The sequence below is a fragment of the Anticarsia gemmatalis genome, chromosome 21 (genome assembly GCF_050436995.1).
Source record: "Anticarsia gemmatalis isolate Benzon Research Colony breed Stoneville strain chromosome 21, ilAntGemm2 primary, whole genome shotgun sequence".
Lineage (NCBI taxonomy): Eukaryota > Metazoa > Arthropoda > Insecta > Lepidoptera > Erebidae > Anticarsia > Anticarsia gemmatalis.
This window is the reverse complement of record NC_134765.1, coordinates 891024-908767: the sequence shown is the minus strand read 5'-3', so window position 1 is coordinate 908767 and position 17744 is coordinate 891024. Positions and strand designations below refer to the sequence as shown.

Below are 17744 nucleotides of genomic sequence, written 5' to 3'. Positions count from 1 at the left end.
AATTATACGATTAAAGGAAAAATGATGATTATGAAAATAAAAGTTGTTCTTTTTGTAGTAATTAGATTCATTGTTGTTTATCGCGTGGAAAGGAAAGTGCTTTTGAAATTTAATAAATAAATGTAAGGTTTGTATTAGTCGTAAAATTAATACAATTTTCCAATGTATTTTCTTATGTGCAACTTTATTAAGTATCTTATAATATGTGACTTTAATTAATTTGTTTAGAGTTGTATTTTTCTAAAATATAATCATAAAAATAGATTTGTCAGTTACTCGACACTTTCCTTTAAACAGTTTACTAGTTCAAATAATTTTACATTTCTTACAGTCACAGCTTTAAAAATACCCTACAGAGTATTTATACCTACCGTAAATAAACTCCATTACCCAACAATTTCTTTAAAGTATACAATTAAAGCCTAATATCAGTAATTATCGCCAATCCATCACAGCGAGCCCTTCCAATCACACGTTTTCTAAAGAATGCACGCAAAAAGGCAAATACCCGCATTGGCCAGTTTTTAATCCAGTCATTGCGAAGATTAGCCATCGTTAAACTGCCATGGCTTGCGCAATCGTACTGCGATTTTAAAATATATCTGTTTCCTAGTCTCAGATAATAGGTCTATTAAGTACGTAATGGTGGTTGGGCTAAAACATAAGATCATGGGGAGTTTAAAACTTGATTTGGTTCATTTTAAAATGAAGATACAACCTCAGAAGTTTATTTTTCACTACACAGACTAAAGTTCGCTATTTTGCCTACAGTTTCTTCGTTAAATTGTAGCTCATTTTACGCTGCGTATTGTATTCTAAGTGGTTGCTAAAAAGCTAACCACCTTTGACTTTTAATTAATTGATTATTGGCACTGTTATGTTTATATAGATTGTCTTAATTGTCACTCAAAAATCACTTTGGGCTTATTAAATGATTTTGATGTATTGATCGCGGATTGAAAAACGCATGGGACTGATAAATATTCACTTGTTTTAAGTAAGTAAGTAAGTAAGTAAGTAAGTAAGTAAGTAAATCTTTATTGTATTGACTGAGTATTGGTACAGGTGTTATAATACATAATACGTTCTAGTATCAATCAGCCTGTTTAAGGCATACAATATTTTATCTTAAAACTAATTCTTAAATCTTAAAAAGGAAACAATCCCCAAGCCTCGAAACTCTAACTATAGTATCAATAAGTCAATTGCCATGATTTTACAACTACTAAAGTGTTATTCGCACGCGCTTATAAATTGTACCACACAAAACAGCAACGCTAACCTCTTAGCGGCGGCGAGCGAAATTGCAAAAAACTGTTTAGCCACTGCACGCGATGTGCTACAATGTATCTAGAACTATCTATTCAATGTACTTGTATTATACACATTAGACTACACTTTTATAGCCGGCTGATCTATTGAGGATGGTTTTTTATTGAGAGAGATGCCGCTTAGATTTTAATAAGGGGAGTTGAATGGTAACTTAGGTGGCTACCTATTCGTGAGCGTCGACACTTACGTGCACTCACGACTCTCTTCTCTTTTCTCTCTTCTTCTACTCCCCCAGCCTACCTAACTCCCTACTTTCAATATCTGTGCGACAATCACAACCGTAACCTCCGTTCCTCAAACAATCTTCTTCTTCTATGTCCATCTCACACTTCTGGGTTTGTCAACTCTTCCTTTCCTGTCCAATCGGTTTTATTATGGAATGCGCTCCCTCTTGAAATCAGGATGTCCACTAACCGTCATACGTTTAAGAGCAAAGTGCGGAATCTCTTGTTAAAACAAGTAGCAGAATCGTCACACTCGTCTTAGTTTTTATTTATATATATTTATTATTCATAATATATATTGTATAATTCAGTATATAGTATATTTTATTATTTATTTATGTATATGGGTATATGTATTTAATATTTCTTATTTGTTAATCATTATGTATGTATAAACCTATTTATATTTAAGTACACGTACATACATGACCTTATTTTTATTTATTGGTAAACCTGGTTCTTGACGTCCTTTATTTTTATTTTTTTAAACACCTACTTCTTTCAATTTCTGCATCACCCTAAGGTAGACTGGTAGATAATGCCTTTGGCATTAAGTCCGCCTATATACACATGTATATGAAGTTTAAAATAAATAAATAAAAAAATAAATAAATAGACGGAAATGTTGGTTTGTGAAGGTAATGGTCATTGTATTATGTGTAAGAAATCTGTTTGTTAAAGGGAAACATAATTAAAACAGAAATATTGTCAAAAATCACTCACAAATAGAAATAAATAATTTATTAGATAGTCTTGGTTCGCGTATTTGCTTATATGGATTTTTCGGTAACCATAGCCCTTATTTCAGCAAGGTGGATTTGTACTGGTAGTTTTTAGTATCTATCAAAATTCTCTGAGATAGCATACAGACATATTTTGATCGGTCAATCAAACTTTATTTTGTGAAATAAAATAAAATATTTTTAGAGCAAGAGTTGTACCTACCTAGAAAAGTTAATGATGTCATATCTAAAAATACGCCACTGTCCTTAATTAACTATCTAATTAATAGTTTTCTCTATAAAGTGGGACATCAATACGTCAAGCGCAACCTTTGGGGTGAAAGATCATGTATGCATAAATAGTAATCAATACTGTTATATAACATTACGTTTTACTTCAGTTGACTTGAAACTTGTGAGGAATAAGTGGTTTTAATATTTGTTATTTAATTATTAATAGTAAAATTAAGAGAAAATATTCATATTTTAAGAAATTATTGTGATTTAATAAGTCTTTGATAACATATCGTTAAAAGAAAAAAGTTTCATTATTAATATTGCTTGTGTGACTGCACATAAATGTATAATTTTGAACTATAATTAATATTATTTAATAAAATGGAGAAGATACATCAATTACGTGACAGAATGCGTAAAGTAAGTGTCAAATGATTAATTTTGTTTTCAAATATTTAAAGTTGGGTAAAAATATTTTTTGTAAATTGTTTTCTTTATTTCTATCTGTCCCACTACTGGGTTAAGGTCTTCTTCCTAACGAGAGAGCGGTTAAGCCTTGAAATCAAAAATATAGAAGTTTATTTCTTTTTGAAATAATCATCCGTAACGCGATTCTCTATAGTCGGTACTGCCGAGTATCGAAAGTTTGACATTTAAAATGTACTGCGAAAATAGTTCCTATGACGCCTGCTATAGGCGCTTTCATACAAGATTTCTCGATAGCTAGCCGGTTGTCGGTAGTCGATAGGGGTAAAGAATTGAGCTACAGTACCTCGATTCTCTACCACTATCGACTACGGACAACCGGCTAGCTATCGAATTTTTGACATTCAGAATGTATTGCCAAAATGTTTCCTACGACACCCGTCAGAGGCGCTGATCAGATTTTCATACAAAATTTCTCGATGACAGTTCGGTTGTCGGTAGTCGATAGTAATAGAGAATCGAGCTACAGAACGGTCATCACGCAATATGACAAGAAGTGTAAAACGCTATAATTATGTATTAATTCTACATATTGATAGATCTTCGTTCACTTATCGCGCTGCATCGTTAATGTAGCATGTCATTGATTTTTTAGTAGCACTTGAACAATTGACAGATCGACAGCTTGCTTTTCTAATGCAATTTATTAGGTAAAGCAATGAAAGATGATAAACTGATGATGGTTAATTAATGTTGCATTTTTTATCTTAACTTCAGTCGTGTCGCCATTTATAGGTTTCATTTAAATGAAAGTGAATCTATGGTGTACCCATATGGTCATCGCAAAAAATTGAACATGTCTTATGCAAACTTGACAAAGTCTGAAACTATTTTATTAAATATACCATTAATGTCCCACTGCTGGGGAAGGGTATCCTCCTGTAACGAGAGAGGGGTTAGGCCTTGGGTTCACCACGCTGGCCAATTGCGGGTTGGAGACTTTGCATACCTTCAAGAACTGTTCTAAAGAACACTCAGGCATGCAAAGTTGCATCACGATGTTTTCCTTCATCGTTCCTTCAACCTGGATTTTCGATATTTTGTCTTTTCACGAGGACGAAGTCATACTTACTTCGACCTCTTACTTACGCTCGTACTTATGTGAATTCTTCCTTACATCAAAATATTACTCTCGAATGTAGTTTCCTTGACTAATAAGTGTATATTTGTCTGCAGAACCTGGACAACTGGAAGTCGTCTCGGCGGAAGCGTGTGGAGCACATCATCGAGCGGTGCGTGGAGGTGCGCCGGATGGAGCACGAGCCCAGCCAGCCGCGCGCCAAGTCCAAGACCTTCAACGAAATGCTGGAGGAACGGTCAGTACCTTGTATAGAACTCTCTAGAACAATTTCAATGCCTTTTGCTGAACAAACATCAAAAAGTACACACGAAGTACTTCTCCGAGATATGTAGGTATGACCAAAGTCTGTTCCGTTCAGTTCAGAGGAGCTCCTGGCTTAGTTAACTATAGCCGCGCGGATGGATCTCTGAGGTTAAGCCACGCTTGCCAAGGTTGTTTTGAAGACGGGTGACCATCTTTTCATCTATTCATTTAGGTCAAATGCGGGTGAATTTACAGCTAGTTCGGAAAATAGGGCCAATGAAAACAGCTGGCAAGAAACATAATATAGGAAAAATTTCGACTCCTATCTGCAATATAATGCTCTTAACTATACAAGCAGCAAAAATTGTTGTTTATTTTATAGAATATATACTAGTTAAAGTAAGTTAGGTCAAGAATAAGGCAGACATAATAATCTAGATAGTGTTAATAAGTAGCAAATAAATATAGATATCTGTTATCTGTTTTGAGCTAATAAGTTGTTATTGGATGTGATAGCTACCACACTGCTGGCTTATTAAAATAACATTTTGATGAGTCATATTATTAATATTATTTGTCTTATATTTTAAGAGTAATAAACGTTAAAAGGTGGCGTACAAAAATAGTTGAAATTTCGATATTCGTTTCAAGTTAGAATGCAAAATAATATTAGTTAAACGTGGATCCACATTTGTATGAAAATCTGATTTGCGCCTCTATCGGCCGTCGTTTGAACTATTTTGGCAGTACATTTTAAATGTCAAACTTTCGTTACTCTTACCGACTGTAGAGAATCGCGCTACTATACCTAACTTGTGTTAGCAGAGGTCAAGCACCACATAATAATGTGTGTGTGAGTTAGCGCGAAACGAAAGAGAAACAGCATACATTAGCACTTAATCTTTGCGTGCGGCGCTAATGAGTGCTTGGAAAAGTGCAAATAGTTCATAGAATACTAATACTACATTGTAGATAGTAGCTGCCTAGGTAAAACTACTTTAAATACTAAAATGCACAACAGTTATCTTAAAATCTTTTCTCTTAACAAAAAAGCTCGATATTTGGGTACCTAACGGGCTCACTGAAAGAAACGTAATGAAACGTGTACTGACTTGTGATTCTTGAAGCCAAAGAGATTTTATTACAAGTTTATACATACTATAATGCGAAAAAACTATTTCCCCCACCTAATATTTTACAAGTAACAATACATTATAATTATTCAGTACCCGACGTTTCGATCAAGTTGTATCGTGGTAGCAGACCGACTCTCCTTATCTTTATTTGAATTGCAAAGACCAAAGTTATATATGCTATATGCAAATGCTGATTGCGAAGACCAGGGTTCAATTTACAGATCAGACTGTTTTGGAGAATTGAAATGACAAGGAAATGAGCTCCTCCTTCTAATAAGATTATGAGTTTAAATACACCAGAAGTACCTATATTGTATAATTAAGTAAATAAATAAAGTACTCCTGATTTAAGGACTCGGGGACTTCCTTTGAGTACAGATTTTACAAGTTGGTACTTTCAATTCATGTTGAATGATATTTGAATTAAATAGCCCTTGTGTTGAAGCACTTAGTTATTGTGATATCTTATGTTTGTAGTTGACTCTTGACAATATTAGCGATATAAAGTTATTGTTTATATAGAATTGTATTTTTGATAAGCAATAAAAGCTGTTGCCAAGGCTTAAATAAAATTATATCAAATAGCATATTTGGTAGTAAAGTATCGGTAGCCTAAAAGTGTAGATAAAGAGACCTGAATTTACTCATAGTCCTCATTATACAATTATCAATTAAGAGATAGAAAAAGTCGAATGTACTGAATGCCTTTTCATTTTTTTTTATAATTTTAGTCAGTATTGATTCAATATTTCACTGAAATATAAAAAGTATTAAATTACAATGCAATATACTTTATTCATCCTATTTTCAGCCCACTACTGGGAACGGTTCTCCACCCAAAGTTAGCGTCACCCTTCAGTCCTTTACACTTACCAATTTGGATTAAAGGTGCATTCTTCTTAGACTCTTTTAAATAAAAAAAGTAAACAATACATTACTGTCCCACTGCTGGGCAAGGCTCTTCTCCCATTTTGAGGGAGGGTTTAGGTGTCGAGTCCAAAAAACATTCACGAAAAATACAAACATGAATTTAAATTACATGTACGAAGAAAATCGAACATTCTATATGTTCGTAACATACGATCTAAGTACAAAAGATTCTCACGCGATCAAATAAATCATATCGTTACAAATAGCTGCGATCAAATGAGCTCCATTATGTTGCGTCATTGCGAATTATTGCTTTATTTCACACTACGAAGTAGCGTACAACGCGCGGTAAAGCGTTTAATATTTCGAACTTTAGTTAGGAATTGAGATGCTATTGTTTTGTTACTAGTAATTTTTTTTCGGTTAAAGATCTAAGAATTGCTGTTGACCCGGAAAACTTTTACAAACATAAAAACAACTGATACAAAATGTAAAAATTTAGTTTTTTTTTACTTTGGGTTAGCATATCCCAGGTCCCTCTATGGATGGATAACCAGAAGAAAGAGAAAGAAAGAGAGTAATTAATTATAATGAAACAATGTATGTATAACCTGTTTTTACGATCTCTATATTTAGTTATATCTCGTTCTTTATACACAAAAAATACTGCTAATTAAAGAAATTAATTAGTTGAATAAATGAACCTTACACAAATTATTAAGATACTTATTAAAACAAATTTTAATAAACTAAAATTTTATATAATAAAATGGCAAAACATGTTCTAATCTGATCGGTAAAACGCACGTCTATCCCATGTCCAAACGCCGAGTGTGTACGAGACCTTATTGATAGATAATTTCTCAACAATATCGAGTGTAATCTTCTTACTTAACATGCCCTTGGTTTCAAAATAAATCACATTTTATTTAATAAGGTCTATTACGATCATGATGCAAAAATTATAGAATTATTCACGCTGGTAATTAGTTTCGTATTGTAATTGGAAATTAGAGGGTTTTGGTCATAATTTAGTTTGATTTTAACTTACACAATACTGCGTTAAAATTACGTAAAGTATAGTTTTAGAATTAAACCCATATTTTATGCAAGAAAATGATAGCGTAAAAGGTTATTGTCGATACTCGGTAAAAAACCCAAATTAACTTTTTTTGAAATGAGTGACAAAAACCAATATGTGGGAATCAATTGCTGAATAAAATCACCTAAACTGAAAGTTTATTTACTTTGCTATTATTGCATAAAGAAGAGGTTTTGTTGCCATGATAAGAATAAACAAATAACAATTTTAAATCGTGTATAATAAAAATTTACGTAAACTTTGACCTCACGAGCTCATAAAATAATAAAAAATAAACAAAGACAGAACAAAATACCCGTAAAAGTCATTATTTACTTAAATAAAGCGCTAAAATGTTGTAAAAAACTTTATTTTATTATTGTTTGTTCAAATCTTTGTTTTAACATATTTTTTCTTAACGCCGCCATTAAACGTCATCGTAAACTGGCCACTCGCTCTATAAAAAAAACTAACATATTTGGTAATAACTCAACACAATAGAAAATAAACCTTATCGTTTTAGCCTAAAGTTCAAATTTCAATGCACTCTTTGAAAAACTCTTAAAAAAGTTACATGCAGTTACGTTATTAAATTTCGAACATAGAATACACATTGAACTTTAAAATCAACACATGAAATTCTAAATTTATAAAATAAAAAAAAAACACGCAGTCGCAATCAATATTCAACCCTATAGTTGTCATTCTAAGGTTGATTTTCAAATGGTTTAGTTTGACAAGTCATATGTGCTAGTGGTGTGCAAGTAGTAAAGTTATCGATTCGCAATGCTTGTAATGTAATATCGGTGTCATTGACTCGATACACGGTGTTGTATTGCTCCGGTTAAGATTAGCACTCGCTTTGGTTTTCTAGCGGTTAGTAGATCTAGATTTAGATTGTTATTTACGCCTCTAGTAAATATTTCAATAGTAAAATATTTAATGAAAATTGTTGTTGACTGAAATTTGAAGTGCTAAAATACTCTAATAATTGACCTAGGTCATAACACAGTATCTTCAATAATTATTCAAGCAAGATTTGGTACTTTTTTCATACCATTACTAAAATAGTATAAAGTGCCAAATAGACTGCTTTAATTAATATGAACTGAGGATCTCATCTGTCAAAACTATATTTTCTAAAATATACTTAAATCCAGTGATATAAAGCCTTAAGTTATGAGAACAGATCTACATAAAGGCATTGGGGTCAAAAACAAATGGATTGTATTCGGTGGTGTTGCCAATCGTAAGTTCTTGCGAGACTAATATTAGATTGTTATGTGATTCAGTTCAATGTGGGAAATACTGCTTTATTGGGCTATAACATGCTATGCATGGGAATTTTTAACTGCCTATAGTGTCGAAGTCTTAAGTTTGATGATTGATTTTGGCAGTATTTTCTTTCGGAACACTGCAAATAAGTTACACGAAAAATATCTTAAGACAAAATTTATTAATGTGTTTGTCTTGTTTTGTTGTCGAAACGGCTGAACCGATTTGGATAATATTTGGATAAAATAACCCATGTTAAGTAAACACTTACTTAACATGGGTTATTTTTTCCGGAAGAGGATTATTGTTAATAACGGATCTTGGGTGTAATTAATACATTTTTGCCTTAACATTTTAGTATAACAGGCGTGGTATTATGTATGTATGGATGTAAAATTGATGTAAGGGAAGTTTGTAAAGTTGCGGGCAACAGACGTAATTTTATGTATGTAGAGTATCAGTAGGATAAACTACTTATACACAAAGTCTTAGGAAGGAATCGTCTATGTAACAACTCAATATATTTTATGTACCACATAAAAATAGAATCGCCACCATAAGCTTAAAATAGACATAACATAACAGAACTGCAACTTAGTTACAATCGTTATATACAGGTTCGATTCCCGGCTATCGATACTAAACGGTTCAAATCTCTGCCGCGTCTTAGTATAGATGTAATAAAATGGTTGTATTAATAGAGCAATGGTGCCGAAGGGAAAATATGGAGCAATTTGTATAGGGATATTGCTGAGGTCTTGAATTTAGTTTGTACATTATTTTGTTGGCTGTTTTACATATTTTCTACTAGCAGCCCGCCCCGGGTTGGCTCAGTTTAAATATTTATTTTACATTCACCCTTCAATCACCCTATGTTATTCCTTCCCCGAGAACCTATCAGCCTGAACGTATGATAAGGGGCTGGTAAATGCCATTTTTGCGTAGTTTATGTGTAATTCTGGTACACAAGCAACAACACCGTAAAGTTTCATCAAAATCCGTTCAGTACCGACTGACTGCCTCCGTGGCGCAGTGGTTTAGGTCGCCACGCCCATACCACTGCAACGGGAGGCCGTGGGTTTGATTCCCACACGGGTCTGGTTGTGCTTTGTGTCCGTTGTTTGTATGTTTGTAAAAGTCCCCGCGACACAAGAGCAATTCTTAGTGCGGGAGTTGTAAAAAAAAATCAGAAATCAGTAGTTTAGGCGTGATTGGATAACAAACATACCAACATACAATTTTTCGTATTCATAACATTAGTATCATCTATCTCTGGTCTCGGCCTACCCCTATTGGAAGAAGACGTGATTTTATGTAGTATCTTTTCTAGATATCAAAACACCCTTCAATCAAAAGAGAAAAGAAGCCTTCTAATAAAGCAACCCAACACCAGAACTCTCCCTAAAGGAAATCAAAGTGCTGTGACGAGAGTATCTATTACACGTCCGTCTCGGTCGTCGGTCGCGGCACAACTGATCAAGTTACGTGCATACAACTGACAAGATTCAAATTGAAATATTAGTTTTGCTTTCAATTTTGAAATTTGGTTTTGTGTTTTGATTGTTTCCCATGAAATACTGCGTCTGTGGATTGTTGGTTGGTGTTTTTAGGAGTTCAATTGTTTTCTATCCGTAAATACGTACTTTAAACGACGGCTTATTGCCTGTATGAATGTGTAATTAGTTTATGTTTCAATATGTCTCCGAAAATGGCTACATCTTAGTCGAATAATGAGTATTCCACTTCCATATTCCATGAGATTGAGGCAAAATCTCATATATAGACCAAATGACGTCTTCTGCTGGTATCCAAACTAACTTAGCCTATTAATTGACTAATTTTAGAATGAACGGGATAAAACTAGTCCGGAAAATTAGTTATGAAATCAGCGAGATAAATGTATTTAAGTGATCAGTCACCAAAGTAATAATTAACTTCTTACTATAATATTATTGACGCATCTTTTGTAATATTATTTCACCATATTTATTAATATGCTACCAATATGTGTTATTATTACGTTGATTTAGATTGCATCTACATATTTGTCTGTGTGTCTTACTTTCAATATGAAATCTATTTAATCTCAACCAAGTGGCCAATCTTATACAGATTAAAAATTAACATAATAATCATCCAATAAACAAACTTAAATTCATCGCAACCAACAATTTGGTACAAGCATAATTACATTCTATGTAAACCGAATAATTGTCGTTACATAACCTCGAGATGTAATGCGAAAATCAATTAACTAGTAATCTAGTTTCGTAATGTCATTTCCTATTTCCGCTCTAAAACAATTCGATGACAGACTGATTATATTTCGAAATTATTTATCATGTGTTTGTTTTTTGCGCTTAATTTAGAAGATTAAAATGTCTGTCTATTTTTTAGTATGTAGATTGTATGAATTTGATCAAGAGGTTTGAAATTTATTTATAAGAATGTATGCCTTTGAGCCTTTTCTAGCTAGTTAACCCGTGTAGTTTCGCAAACGATATTCGTTTTGACCCCTATTTTAGCTGCTTATGAGTTGTTTCAGAAAAACATTATCATCAATTATTTATATTCTATTTTTGGGGGAAAATTCTAATCTAATCTTAAATTCTAATAATAATACATCACAGAAAAGGATTGATCTGTTTGAAAAGAAAAAAAAATTTTTTAAATCAATCAGTTTCCTGGTTGGTTCTCTCAGTCACTTATCTTTCCCCACCCGTGGGAGGAGTGGGACGGTTATCATAATAAGGTTAATATTTCAATTTATAATTATAAATTAATATTGTAATTGAAATGTCAAACAAAGGCGTGTAAGGTTCGTATTACATTTGAATATTAAATAACAAGTGAGCTGTGAGACAAGCACGAAATTACATTAATCTACCAGATGACGTATGTCAGTCAAGGGTATAGGGTTTGGGTATAAAGTAAATTAATTCTGACAAGTTAATTTGAGAGAATGATATATTGTTTTAGCATAACAATTGTTATAAGTGTCTTAGTTGTGAAAATAGGTCAGATATTGACTCTTATTGTTTACATAATATCAAGCCTGTTATGCAAGAAGGTGTAGCCAGTGATGTATGAAATACCTCCGCGTTTCGCCATTAACAATGTTAGTCCCTTTTATAGGTGGTGATTCCTTTGCCATTGCATTTGCATATACTGGGAATGTTATTTAACTCCAGGCTACTATCGAGAATAGTCTAATATAAATTAGAAAGAAAAAACATTAAGATTATTGTCTAAGACACTAATAATAATCGGGTAAGCGGTTTACCGTTTAAATAATCAGATTTAAGTGTTTACTTATTGTAAACGCTCCTAAGTCAAAAGGGTTTGATCAATTTAGATAAAACATTGCTAAGCTATAGACCATATTTCGTATGTCATACGGCTTTTTCAACTATCCAAAGTTCACAAGATTTTTATAAAACTTATTTTTTATTAGGTGTTTTTACTGAAACAATATGATTCAAACAATATAATTCATCTGGTTAAATTGTTAAACAAATATTTCGTTTGTTATGTAGTATGAAGGATGTTTTCACTGAGTTTCTTCGTATCGATGCCGCAACGTGTTCGCTGAGCGAATTGTTGGAATTCACTACTAAGTTATACGTGATTATATTTACTTTGTTGATCAGGAGATTGAAAGCAGTTATAGTATTTAATAGTCGTCATTTTATTACTAAAAATGTAAGTTTGTTGTCGTTATAATTTAGAGTAAATAGAGCTGTATATTTAAAACACGTTTATTGTTATAAGACGCGACGTTTTTTTGTCCCGATTCCACTTTGCTTAGCTATTAAGAGAATTTTGTATAAAAAAATAGCAAGGCCCCGTCTACCCCAAAACCTTTACCTATTTTTTAAGTAACTACAAGAGTCATATGCTCGCTAGCCAAAAGAACTACTATAGACTATGACTGAAGAAAATCTCGCCACAGATTTTATTAAGTATTATCAAAACCAAATTTTAGCTTAAAGTCATTAAAATTGTTAAAGGACTATGGGCGGAATCGTCCCCACCCATCAACAAAAATGAAATGTAGCTCAATTGATATATCTTGGCAAGACGATATTTTTATACTATGGCGACATTGCCCAAATGCATGGGGTTCTCATAGTATCTTACGTTTAAACAAATATCTCGTTAACGTATTATTGACGACTAATTCCAAAATACATGCTCATTTATTTATTAATTAGTGCACAGCGGCGGACGCCGCATGCACATAAAGAGCTGGGTACAAAATAACCCCCTCCCCCCGCTCTCCAACCCACGATTTTAGATCTGATCAGATTTTAATCTGCCAGCGCATCTGTTAGACAGCATTATAATTGACGAGTAAAAATAATTATTGAAATATGAAATCAATAACATGTATTAACCATATAATGGAAATGATATAAGTATATACATATGAGTGCCTCTGTGGCGCGGTCGGTAGTATATGCGACTGCGGTGCGAGAGGTCTCGGGTTCGAATCCTGGGTCGGGCCAAACAGTCTTTTCTGAGATTTTCTGTTAAGAATTTCCTAGAGATTGCCCGGAGTTAGGAAGTTGAGGTCGAAGACCTCCGTGCCTCGGAGAGCACGTAAAGCCGTCGGTCCTGCGCCTGACCTCTCACTGGTCGTGTCGGTTATCCGTCCCACCAAACTATGAGAGTGATGGAATAGAGAGTGTACCTATGTATTGTGCACACACTTGGACACTATAAACAAAGTCCGGCGCAGATGGCCAGTTTCAATGAAACTGACCGCCGTAGCCATATATCGGCTAGGAGGACATTATTATACATATGAGTTAGTACTGTAATATAACAATAATGTTAAAATAACTTACAAATGTAAAATAAAAATATACGTTAAATAATAATTACAAATTGTTTTTTTTTAATATATATTCCCACTGATTTATCAAAAACAAAGGATTTTAATTAAATAGGGGGCACTTTATGAACACGCTGGTATCAGTTCCATGTTTGTTGGTAGGTGGGGACGGAGCCCATACATTTTTGCCCATAGTCCTTTATAACTGGTATTGAACTCTTTTTCCACTTCATTCAATAAACAAATGCTTGTAAAAACAGTTGAATAATGTAATGATGTCCTCAGCCGTGGCCCAGTTACCGGTTACATCATTGCATTAGTAATTGTGTGTTATAGCCGATCGCAATTATACCTACATACGTAATACGTTCTGTGACCAACTTGCAACGAAATTACGGATATTAAGAGCATGTTTTGTAAGAAAATATTTGCCCCTTTTCAAATGATTTCAAAACTTCATTTCATTGGTTAGGTTACGATTTGCTTAAACTTCTTTTGAATTAAGTACAAATAATTCTCAAACTAAAATTAAAACCCATTTCGCGATTAATTGTGTAATACAAATCAACCATTCTAACTTTAGTGTCCAGAAAATATTTTTACTAATCTGTCGCAGCGAAATGATTATGACTTTGGCTAATCGTTTCAGTAGTGTAGCTGCGAAAGCATAACACACTAAGCGATTGCCAGACAATATTACAGAAAACATTCAGCCTACAATCTTCCTCTGTAATAATTAATTAACGTAAAGACACACAGTTGTCCATTTATTTAGATACTGGTTTACTAGGACCGTATAGCTTCGAAATTACTCAAATTTGTTTTCAAATATCACAGTATTAGGATACATAGTCGTGCTCTTACTCTACGTACAAGTATCTATAGGCTTTATATACACGATGATCTCGGTTGAGATCACGACACGTAAGACCGCAGCCTCACGTGATAAGATAGACATTTCCCTTTTCATTCCCATGCCGACCGCATCCTATTGTACTTTATATTTAGAGTTCCTTACTGGTTTAGACGTGTGAGGCGTTTTATTGTGATCACCTGTTTTGTGATGTGGGAGGGGTGAGTCAATTTGGTGACGTAAAATGGAACTGCATGTATTTTTAAAGATAGCGATTAAATTCCTAACTCACTTTATTTTAGTATCGTAGAGCAAAAGATTGGTAGTTAGGCAATCTTATTGTATTCAAAATTGGTTCTGAGCTTGATAATTTCCGATGGCTTATTAAAAATTGTCAATCACCGTTCGCATAAGATTTTTACAGAAATTTCAATTCTGTTTTTTTTTGTGTGACACCACTATATAAAATTAAAAGAAAAAACCCACGTGTCACTATTAACAATCACAGTCCCATGTAAAAAACTACCAGAAAATTGCCATAAAAAAAATACATGTAAAATTGACATCAAAAAACCAAAAGTCGTAATTAAACCCTTCAAAGAAGACATCAATACCTCTATGACATTAATTAATTAAACCCGTGAGAATACCCAAAATCTTCAACCTACATAACCACAAGGAATTAGTGAGAATCTCACACAAATCACATTGACTGTCCTCCCTCCGTGCCGGTCGGCTGGTTACCCCAGTGTTACCACAATTGGGTCGGACAACGTTTGTATCGCTTACATGTTGTCAAATGAGAATAATGATATTTTGAATGACTATGTTTATTTAAGAAGAGTAATTTTAATTCAAGCAGTAAGATAGTGAAAGCCTAGTCATAAATGTATTTCACTTCCCTTATAGTCAGATAGTCAGTTGCGATTTAAACTCGATTTTGTAATTGCTCTCTCTCTCTCTCTCTTCCATGCTATGAATCCCATGTGGTAGAGGGATTAGCCTTTCTGATCTTTTTACTCCATTTCGCTCTGTCCTGGACCTCGTCTTCTCTCTCTCTTCCTGGTTATTCGTCCCATATGGTGGTGGGGTCAGCCTTCCTTTCACTCTTCCTCCACTTTGCCCTATGCCTGATGCCCTATCCTAGACGTCGTCTAGGAAGCTCGCCGCAACACTTAGGAAACCTCTTCGGATTCTTTCATTTTGTTTTCAATTTCGTAGTTGCTCAACTTCGTCAAAACTAGCTAGCCTAGGTATAAATAGCTTCAAAGTACGTGTATTAGAAATAATGATCACTTGCTTTAATAGCAAAGGAAAATATCGTGACTAAACCTTGCATACCTGAGAGTGGTTTACATAGTCCTTGAAGGTATGGTATTAGGCTAAAGTAGTTAGCGCATTAGACTAAAAAATAAACCCCTCTTTTATTCCGGGAAAAACCACATATCCAATACAAATATATAAAATTCTCGTGTCACAATGTTCGTTCCCGTACTCCTCCGAAACGGATTGACCGATTCTCATGAAATTTTGTGAGCATATTGAGTAGGTCTGAGAATCGGCCAACATCTATTTTTCATACCCCTAAGTGATAAGGGTTGCCACGCCTATTTTTTCTATTTATATCGCAAAACATTTGCCGAGTCAGCTAGTAAAATATAAAAATACATTAACTGAATACCAAAACATAACATAATTAAGAGACGTTCTTAGAGAAAACCATTCTACCTTATTTACTTATCATTATTAGTATAGTAACAATTTATTTAATCTAAACCTACATTAAACAAGCCAAGTTAACTATACAAATGAATAGCCAGTAAATATTGTGTAAGGAAACGAGCTCATTCAGACAAACAGACACACAGACAGACAGACGGACGGATGGATCTTTAGTCCGTCAATCTAAGGCTTACTTTCTAGGTAATAATTAGGTTTATTTGTTCAGCTTTTACTTTTCCCACGAAATGTTTAGAGATTTGTTTTTATTTGTGGAACTGTTTATGTTGTTACTGGTTTCTAGGTATTTACTTGCAGGTGATGTTACGTTTAGGTAGAAGTTGGAAGTAAAATATAAGGAATGGTAACCCCTTCATCATATGGAAAGAATTGCCAGGAAAAAACTTATCTATTGTCGTGTTAAGTATCAGAGGTCATTGCTTGTATACTTATGTACTTTTTTAAATATTTAGGAGTTAAGACCTCATTCGTGTATAGTTCCTTTAAGATCAGACACCGCACATGAGATCAAGGGTAGGTAGGTACTAATCCCAAATATTAGACTGATACAACTTTCTTCTAACAGAAACGCATAAACTTACCTAAAATAGTTCATGAGGAATACAATCATTATGTACAGGTATAATACAAAGTGATCTTATAAAAAATACTTTAAAAGGGTAGCTATCTAAGACCAGAAGTCTACCTTAGCTTGATTATTGCAACACAGAACACGTAAAACGTTGCTCTATTACCAATATTAGTTCAACAATAAGCTAACTTCAATCACGATGTTGTATAATTCGAACGTAATCCAAACCACCGTATTTAACATGAATCACCGTGAAATTACAACAAAATCACAATACCTATTAAAATAAACACTAAGTATTAATACTAAACCGAAGCAAATGTCTTGAAATATCGCAACAAACCAATTACAAAACAACATTGCGAAACCTACTTTATAACTTAAGCATAAAGATCATTATCGTTTGACAAGAATATCTAGATACTTAACACCATTATAAGTTGACCTATAGTTTCTTTATGTTTGTACGAGTGCAGGGGTCTAGTTAGATTGGTTATTGTTGATAGAAAGATCACGATACAAGTAACCGTGTCATCAGTACCACGACTGTTATTTCACAATGTTACTACGTGAAAAAGTGCCAACAGATACGGTTTTACTAAAGAATGTTACAGCACTTGTTTTAAAGAGGGCAGTGTTTGAAATAGAAAGGTTTTAGGTATTACAAATAGCTTATGACAAATACACTAGACTAGAAATAAGTATAGTAATGAAACTATGGTCCTATAGATAGTTTAAGTGCAGCTTTCGACATTTTAAACATCAGTAGTGTAACCGACTGCTATTCTGGAGGTCTAGAAGGCATGGTTAATTGTTAACCAGCTGTCAAAGTTGTTTAAGCCAGCTCGAAAATTATTTTCCTTCATTCACAGTCCTTATTATACATCACCGCTGGTTACGAGTACACCGCACCTGATGGTTCATATCAAAACTGTTTCGCCATTTACAATGTTAGTCTCCAAAATGGAGGGCGATCCTATAACTCTAATACGGGTTACGAATATTGGCTAATTTTGAGAACACTCCAAGATAAATAACGCAGTAACATTTAATCAC

The 17744-nt window shown here is 33.7% G+C and overlaps 1 protein-coding gene across 5 annotated transcripts in view; it reads left to right on the top strand.

Moving 5' to 3' along the window:
• The window catches only part of smash (smallish), a 225571-nt gene that overhangs the window by 176381 nt on the left and 31446 nt on the right, over positions 1–17744 (top strand). For all 5 annotated transcript variants that reach the window (XM_076128428.1, XM_076128430.1, XM_076128429.1 and 2 more), the window contains one exon: positions 4178–4317. In XM_076128428.1, the coding sequence (XP_075984543.1) occupies positions 4178–4317 (140 nt within the window). The remainder of the gene's footprint in view (positions 1–4177; positions 4318–17744) is intronic.